Source organism: Serpula lacrymans (assembly GCF_000218685.1).
Source record: "Serpula lacrymans var. lacrymans S7.9 unplaced genomic scaffold SERLAscaffold_11, whole genome shotgun sequence".
Lineage (NCBI taxonomy): Eukaryota > Fungi > Basidiomycota > Agaricomycetes > Boletales > Serpulaceae > Serpula > Serpula lacrymans.
The window spans coordinates 383,025-392,477 of record NW_006763300.1 but is presented as its reverse complement, the minus strand read 5'-3'; the positions used below and the strand labels follow the sequence as shown (position 1 = coordinate 392,477).

Below are 9,453 nucleotides of genomic sequence, written 5' to 3'. Positions count from 1 at the left end.
TCTGCAGTACTGTCCGATGTTTTGTAAACAAAGGTAAACAAAGGAGCCACAAAGGCGGAATAATAGAGAACATAATCAATACTGAATGGTAGAGCAATAGATAAAGAAAGAAATGAAAATATAGAGGTAGCACAACTAGGTGCAGAATCACCAAAACTAACAACTCACATTGGACTCTAGGTACTGTATACCTGTCATACTCTCTAATAATATAGTTACTCACATTGGACTCTAGTTCCAGTCCCTGATTGCTCTCAGCAAGTGGCTAGACACTTCCTTCAAGCTTTGTTCTTAATAGATATAACGTAGACGGAGAACTAGGAGACTTTGGAGCAGTCTAAAACCTAAAAAGGGGGTAATGTTACGAACTGTACTTAACCATAGACTTTATTTCTCTTCACAAGTAGCTACATTCTGCTACCTACATATACCTTCCCACACACATTGCCTATTTTGGTATCACCCCGCGTTTGTTCAACACAAACACCTACCCTAAAGTAGTCACTATATATACAGACCTGTATTGTAGTTACTATCTCCAATATGATTGTACGCTTCAACAGTGTAACTTGGTATTCATCAGTTGAAACCCTCATCATCAGAATACGTCTCTCACTCGTCTATGACGAGCTTATCAGAAACCATTTATACATCAGAAACCCCGTGTTACCAGGCTGGCACACTCCAAGTGTAACACCTTTGCTCCTATGAACAAAGAAGTAAACCGCAACAAGGTGGCCCCTGCGCCGGGGTGTTGCACGAGCAATAACAGAAAGAAGGGGATGGCTCCCCAATTTGTAAATAGGTTCTTGAATTTGTTATCTGAAGTATGTACTTGTATGAGAAGTTGTGACTGTGAATTCGTCTTGGACCCTCCTGACAATATATAGCTGCTTTGAGCGCTGATTCAGTGGGTCAAGACAATGAAGGAGTTGATACTGAAAATACTTACAATACCACCGCTGCACCAGCGCCTCCCTTGAAGTGTGGCCCCAGCAAGACAAACAATAGGGTGCTTAATTCTGGTAAAACTAAAATAGAAAAACATGTAGCTTTCAATACTTCTTATTCTTCTCTGGAGCCACCCTTTCCTGAAATCCCAAGGTATGTGTTGATGTGCACATATTTATTCCAAAAGGAGATCCGTTTAGATGTTGGCGTGGAAAACCTTGCCCAAGGCATAGTACACCCAACTAGCGCACTGCTTGATTCAGGTGCTAACAGCATCTTCATAGATCAGGTCTGGGCGGAGCAAATTGGACTCCCCCTTGTAAAATTAGATGTATCTATTCCTGTCTATAAAATTGACGGTACGCTTAACGCGGGTGGCTGTATCACGCACAAATGATCTTTTGTTGTCGGATACCAAGGACACAGAGAACAAGTCACCGCCGAAACTACCCAACTAGGCAAGATTAATTTAATCTTGGGCTGGACCTGGCTATTTAAACACAATCCTGAGATCAACTGGCAGACAGGGGTTGTCACATTGTCATGTTGCCCTCAGGAGTGTGAAACTTGGGTAAACCAAGTTGCGTCCGTCAAACTGAGCGTCTGGAAAAGATAAATGCTGGTCACGTTTATGAGCTCAGATCTTTAGAGAAGATTGACAATGACAACAACAAAGTAAAACCCAAGGAGGAGATTAAGAGGCTGGTACCTCCCAAGTACCACGACTTCTGGAAAGTCTTTTCTAAACATAAATCAGAGTGCTTCCCAGAGGCTAAGCCTTGGGACCATGCTATAGATTTGAAGGACACCTTTAAACCGAGAAAAGGACACATGATACCACTCTCTGCTCCAGAAAGAGATGAGGTATTGAGTTTCATACATGAACAGCTTAGGAAGGGTTACATCAGACCTTCCAAAAGCCCTATGACATCACTGGTGTTCTGCATTCCTAAAAAGGATGGTAAGAAGCCTATGATTATGGACTATTGTTACGTGAATGAGCACACGGTTAAAAATGTGTATCCGCTGCCTTTAATCAGTCAGCTAGTAGACAAGTTAGCTGGTGCCAAAATCTTAACAAAGATGGATCTTAGATGGGGGTACAATAATATACGAATCAAAGAAGAAGATGCTCGGAAGACCGCGTTCACGTGCCACCAAGGATCCTTCGAGCCCCTCGTCATGTTCTTTGGGTTGCCCAATTCACCGGTGACCTTCCAGAGCATGATGAACGAGATCTTTGCAGATTTAGAAAATTTTGTCGTCATTTACATTGACAATTTATTAATATTTACGAAGTCGGACGATGAGGTTGAGCATGACAGGATTGTGCAAGAAGTCCTTTGATGCTTACAGGAACGGGACCTATTCTTCAAACCCAAAAAATGTAACTTTAAAGTGAAGGAAGTAGACTTCCTCGGTATGATAATTGGTCAAAACGGAATCAAGATGGATCCTGGGAAAGTTCAAGCTATATTGGACTGGCCAGAACCTACCCGTGTCAAAGGAGTTAGGGCCTTCCTTGGCTTAGGCAACTTCTACCGAAGATTTGTCGAAAACTTTGCAAAAATAACAAGACCGTTGAATGATCTCACAAAAAAGGACATTATTTGGCATTGGGGCGCCAAAGAACAAGAAGCTTTTGATAAGCTTAAACAGGTGTTTACAACCGCGCCCATATTAGCATTTCCAGAATTGGCCAAAGAGTTCTGGCTAGAAACCGACTCTTCTGATTTTGCTACTGGGGCTGTTCTATCAATTAAATGCCCTGATGATCTGTTAGTTTTGGTGATTCTGCACCTTTGTGCTACCTCTATATTTTCATTCCTTTCTCTATCTATTCCTCTACCATTCAGTATTGATTGTGTTTTCTATTATTTCGCCTTTGTGGCTACTTTGTTTACCTTTGTTTACAAAACATCGGACAGTACTGCAGAGTCCAATGCTTCCTATTCTCTAGTTACTCACATTGGACTCTAGGTACTGTATACCTGTCATACTCTCTAATAATACAGTTACTCACATTGGACTCTAGTTCCAGTCCCTGATTGCTCTCAGCAAGTGGCTAGACACTTCCTTCAAGCTTTTTTCTTAATAGGTTATGAGCCCTGTGCTCTAGCCATCTTCCTGACCTCATATCTCACCATCCAAGCGTCCTACTGCTTATCCATCGTAACCATCGTCTTCTGGGACTCCTATTATCCCATCCATCACCTCAGATTACTCTGATCTCATCCTGATCTCCAACAACAACTCCTTGTTGCAAGTTACCCCCATTTTGGACGCTTTTTTGGTCTTATCTGCATCATATCTCATCCAATCCTTATCTGATCGTCCCCAAACTTCTACCATCGTCTTCTACGGCCTAAATAACCCTAGGAGACCTGTCAGAGCGGTTGGATTTGAGCTGGATCTTTCTGTGAGCCTTCATCATCATTTGATCACCTTTTGGCCCCCTATTCCATATCTCCACATCCTGTGCTTGGATCTTGGCCCTATTTTAGCCATCTACTACCCTATACTATTGCACTTTACACCCTCAATTTGGGGGCAATCCATCCACTCCATCACCCTCTGTGAAGTTCGCATTTTTGGCACTTTCACCCCTATTGCACCCCTATTGCATATCTCCACATCCTGTGCTTCACTTGTTGTGATATTTGGGCCATCTATTGCTCTATATAAATGTTCCCTATACCTCTGATTAGGGGGCAATCCATCCATCCTATCTGTCTCTGCATCATTTTCGACTTTTTGCCCTATTTTTCGCTTTTTGGCATATCTGGTGTGTGCATAAAGCTCCAATCTTCTCTACTCTGTCCATTATCAGATAGAACAAGCCTATAGACTGTGAAGCTCGCTTGCATTGCCTCAGTTTGCTGTTGCCTAGAGCCTCTCTCAGTCTGCGGTGTTTGGGGAGCTTAAGTCACTTTGTTGACTCATATACAAGCCCTATTAACCAACACTGTCTCGAGGCGATTTCTCTGTTAATATCAGTGTGGTATTGAAAGGGGAACACAGGCGTAACCCTGTAGCAGCACTAGGAAGCCTTAGCACCCTCCTGGATCGCTTTTGGACGCTTTTTGGACCCTATTTGGACCTATCCTTGCGCTTTCTGACCCTCTCCATATCCTCTCTCTACCGCCTCACCATCTTATCTGCTCGCCTCCTACTGTTGCCCATCGCCTTTGCCACTGTTCTATCGCCTATAGCCGTCTCCTACATCATTTATCTTTGCTCTATCGTCTTATACAACACCCATCATGTCTGACTCTGACCCAAAGTTCCATCCCTTGTCTGGCACTAACTACCCCCAGTGGAGTGGTGAAATGCAAGCTTGGTTGATGACCAAGGGACTGTGGAGGCTCGTCTCTGGCGCTGAAAAGTGTCCTGGGACTGACGCTGAAGCGATAGAGAAATGGGAGTTGAGAGCTGAAAAGGCTGCTGGTGCATTATACCTCAATGTCACCAAAGAGCAGCGCATCCATCTGATGGCATCATTGATGATCCTGTCAAGATCTGGGAGAAACTGGCCATTGTGCACGTCTCTAAGAAGCCTGGGACGAGATTTAACGCCTATAACGACTTCTTCTCTATCAGAAAGAAGGAGGACGAGTCCCTGCAGTCTCTCATGACCAGAATTGACAAAGGCATGCATCAGATTCAAAATCTTCGTCCTACAGGGTTCTCATTGTCTGAATTGGACGATGAATTGACATGCATGGCCATGATTAGGGCGCTTCCTGATCAATATGCCCACTTCACTTCATCTCTACTACTTCTGGGCACCTTGGACAAGACCCAGCTCAGGGATGCTTTCCTTGCTGAAGAGGTCAATCGCCGTCGTCGTGCTCAAGTCGATTCTGCCTTGCATTCTTCGTCTACCACTGCCAATAGCACCTGTACCCATCCTAACTGCCATCATTGCAACCAATCCACCACCTCTACTCGCATTCAGTGTGATTTCTGTGGTTTACTTGGTCATACCCAGGATAAATGCCACAGATATATTATCAGTCGCCAACAGGCGGTGGAGGGCGCTAAGAATCGCTACAAGCGTGGCAATAAGGCTCAGGCAGGCTCCAGCAACTCTCAGAATACCTCTCAGCAGCCCAAATCTTCGCCCAATAATGCCAATTCATCTACTGTGGTCACTGAATCAGCTGAAAATGCAAGTCTTCGTTCCATTCATCCCTCTGATCCTCATTGCCCTCTCCAACTTGATGCTGACATTGATTGGAATGCAGATACAGGTGCCACTTCTCATATGACACCTCATCGTCATTGGGTGCACCACTATACCCCATATCGTGTGCCAATCAAGCTGGCTGATCACACTGTCGTCTATTCAGCTGGTGTTGGTACTGTGGTGTTTAATCCTGTGATGAATGGCAAAGTGGCTAGGGCTGTGGAATTCTCTAGAGTGCTCCATGTACCAGATCTTCGAAATAATCTCCTCTCAGTCTTGTATTTAACTCGTCAAAGTGGTTTCAATGTCACCATTTCGTCTCATTCCATGTCCTTTATGCGTGACAACACTCTCTTGTTCACTGCAACTATCAATGACAACAATGCAGCATTCCTTGATGGATCTACTGCTGCTTGTGTTGAATTGGGACATTTTACTGCGACTATACCACTTGATTTGACGCTCTGGCATCGCAGATTGGCTCATCACCATCATGCTGATGTCAAGAGACTGATACAGAGAGATCTGGTTACTGGGCTGACACTGGACTCCAAGGCTGCTCCTGATCCTGTCTGTGAACCGTGCTTGTCTGGCAAGATGCATGCCAATCCATTCCCCTCATCTGATACTCGCTCTGCTCATCCTTTGGACCTCATCCATTCTGATGTACACCAAGTCTCTTCCCCCACATTCTCTGGTTATCGCTACTGGGTCACCTTCATTGATGATCACAGTCGATTCCGTGTTGTTGTGCCTCTCAAGGCCAAGTCAGATGTGTTTGATGCTTTCAAGAGATTCAAGGCTTATGCTGAGACTCAATTGGAGCGCAAAATCAAGGCTCTGCGTGATGACAAAGGGGGAGAGTACATGTCCAAGGAATTTGAGCAATTCACAGATGACCATGGGATTGTGAGACAGCATACCACCAGGAATCGTCCTCAGCAGAACGGTGTGGCAGAGCGAGCAAACAGACTTCTGACTGAGCGTATCACTGCCATGTTATCAGAGTCTGGATTGCCTAATAGCTTTTGGGGTGAATGTCTGTCCGCTTTGGTGCATGTCTGGAACAGGTGTCCCACTGATGCAGTGGCCCATGCCACTCCCTTTGAGCTGTGGTATGGACGCAAGCCTGACATGTCTCACCTTCGTGTTTGGGGCTGTACTGCCTATGTGCATGTACAAAAGGACAAGAGGGGCGTCTTTGGCTCTCATATGGAGAAATGTGTGTTCATTGGTTACCCTGAGGGGTACAAGGGATGGAAATTCTACAATCCTACCACCAAGCGCACTGTTATCTCTGAGAGAGCTGATTTTGATGAGCGCTACTTCCCTGGCTTGAAGAGGTCTTCTGACAATGTCCCACCTCCACCTCCCATTCCACCTTCGCTATCCATGCCATTGGGCCTGATTGAGGATGTGCCTGCACCAGGTCCAGGGGGAGATATGGGCCCACCAGCTGCGCTTCAGCAGCCTCAGCCATTGCCTGACAATGGGCCTCATTTGGACCTTGATCCAGAACCTCCTGTAAATCAGCCTCCTGTACTCCCAGACCAACCTCTTCATCGTTCACCATCTCCTGATATGCCTCTTGCTCTCAGACGTCCTGTTAGGGCTAAGAAACCACCTGGAGAGTGGTGGGTTCAACACAGAGAACCCACTCCTGCCATTGACAGTGACAGTGATTCTGAGGCAGATGGTGATCAAATGGCCCACTTTGGTGATTCTGCTGAACCTAGGTCGTTTGCAGACGCTATGAGGCACCCAGATGCTAACAAGTGGAGAGAGGCAGCCATGGAAGAGCTCCAAGCTCATGAGCGCAATGGCACTTGGTCACTAGTGGAACTACCTCCTGGAGTCAAGGCAATTCGTGGCAAGTGGGTCTTCAAGATCAAGCGCAACTCAGATGGCACTGTTGAGCGCTACAAGGCCAGATATGTGGCCAAAGGTTATAACCAGCGCCCTGGCTTTGATTTCCTCGAAATATTTGCACCCACTGTCCGTATATCGTCCATCAGAGTTGTCCTTGCCATTGCAGCCATCCACAACCTCCATTTGCGCTCCATTGACATTTCCCATGCATTCCTCAATAGAGTCATGGATGTCAAGGTCTACATGCACCAGCCAGAGGGATTCCATCAGGGTCCTCGCAATCTTGTTTGCCAGTTGGACAAGGCCATCTATGGGACAAAGCAGGGAGGCAGAATGTGGAACCAGAAGATGCACACTGTGCTTGAAAAACTCGGATTCAAGCGTACTTATTCAGACTCTGCCATCTATGTCTTTAACAGAGCTGATGTGCGCATTATCCTGCCTGTCTTTGTTGATGACATGACACTGGCATCCACCTCTACTTCTGCACTTGACCAAGCTGTCAAGGATCTCTCCCAGCACTTCAAGCTTCGTGATCTTGGCCCTACTTCCTACCTACTTGGCATATCCATCACCAGAGACATCAGCAATTGCACTATATCCTTGTCCCAACATCAGTACACTCTGGACATTCTGGAGCGCTTTGGCATGAAGGACTGCAAACCTGTGTCCACTCCCATGGATCCTGGTTTGCGCCTCACCAAGGACATGTCTCCCAAGACATCCAGTGATGCTGCTATGATGAAGGACATTCCCTACCTTGCTGCTGTTGGTGCTCTGATGTATTTGGCCACCACAACTCGTCCTGACATTGCCTACACTGTTGGTGTCCTTGCCAGATATAACTCTAATCCTGGTCTCACTCACTGGAGCGCTGTCAAGCACTTGTTTTGCTACTTGCAAGGCACCCTTGATCACTCCCTTGTCCTTGGTCCTGATCCCAATTCCACTGAACTCTTCACCACTTTCTCTGATGCTGATCATGGTGGTGACAAGGACTCTGGTCGTTCTACTGGTGCCTATATTGTCAAGATGGGATCTGGTGCTGTCTCCTGGAGCTCCAAGCTTCAGAACATTGTTGCTCTATCCACCACTGAAGCAGAATATATTGCTGCTGTTGAGGCTGGCAAAGAGATCTGCTGGATGCGAAATCTGTTGAAGGAAATGGGCTATCCTATCACCTCTCCTTCTACCCTTCACATTGACAACCAATCTGCCATCTCTGTATCCAAGAATCCTGAGCACCATGGTCGGATGAAACACCTTGATTTGCGATGGCACTGGTTGAGAGATGTTGTTGACTCTGGGCAGATTGCTCCTACCTTTGTTCCCACTGCTGAAATGCCTGCTGACTTGTTGACCAAGGCTCTTGCCAAGCCCAAAGTCGAAGTGTTCAGGAAGATGATGGGACTAATTAGAGCAGGGGGGAGCTGATGCTTGGGAGGTGCAGCATCAGGGGGGAGTGTTAGTTTTGGTGATTCTGCACCTAGTTGTGCTACCTCTATATTTTCATTCCTTTCTCTATCTATTCCTCTACCATTCAGTATTGATTGTGTTTTCTATTATTTCGCCTTTGTGGCTACTTTGTTTACCTTTGTTCACAAAACATCGGACAGTACTGCAGAGTCCAATGCTTCCTATTCTCTAGTTACCCACATTGGACTCTAGGTACTGTATACCTGTCATACTCTCTAATAATAAAGTTACTCACATTGGACTCTAGTTTCCAGTCCCTGATTGCTCTCAGCAAGTGGCTAGACACTTCCTTCAAGCTTTGTTCTTAATATGATCTTTGGAGGCCTTGTGCCTATTTATCGCATAGCTTGTCGCCTACAGAGCGCAACTATCAAATCTATGATAAGGAAATGCTGGCCATCATTGAAGCTCTAGAGCACTGGCGGCACTACTTAGAAGGTGCTAGGCACCAATTTGAAATTTGGACCGATCATAAGAATCTGGAGTATTTTATGACGGCCCAAGACTTGAACCAGAGACAGGCCTGCTACGCAGTGTACTTGTTGAGGTTTGATTATACATTAATTCAAAAGCCTGGAACTTCAGTGGGGAACGGGACACTTTGTCCAGAAGAGAGGATCATGCCAACGGCATCGAAGATGATAACAAAGGTGTTACCCTGATAGACTAATCAAGGGTTGCCAATGTTAGAATTGGGCAGGATTCCGATCTTCTAGAAGTCTTCAAGAAAGACATCTCCTCAGAAGAGAGGGCGCGCCTTAATGGCAATGAAAACTATTTGTGGGAAGACGGGCTCTTCCATTTTAAAGACAAAATCTATGTGCCTGAGTCCACAAGGATCAAGGCAATAGACAGACATCACGACACTCCAGTGGCTGGGCACCCTGGGTGGCAACAAACAATGGAGTTGATCTCCAGAGACTACATGTGGCCTGGCATGGTTCAAAGACGTACAGGAGTATGTAAAA

The 9,453-nt window shown here is 45.8% G+C and overlaps 1 protein-coding gene across 1 annotated transcript; it reads left to right on the top strand.

The window, feature by feature from the left end:
* Positions 1–4,678: 4,678 nt before the first annotated feature.
* Positions 4,679–5,338, top strand: SERLADRAFT_351077 (uncharacterized protein; the record flags this gene model as incomplete). The annotated part of the gene is made up of 1 exon (XM_007321275.1): positions 4,679–5,338. A coding segment is annotated over one exon (660 nt), but the record flags the coding sequence as incomplete, so codon positions are not given.
* Between the last annotated feature and the right edge of the window lie 4,115 nt (positions 5,339–9,453).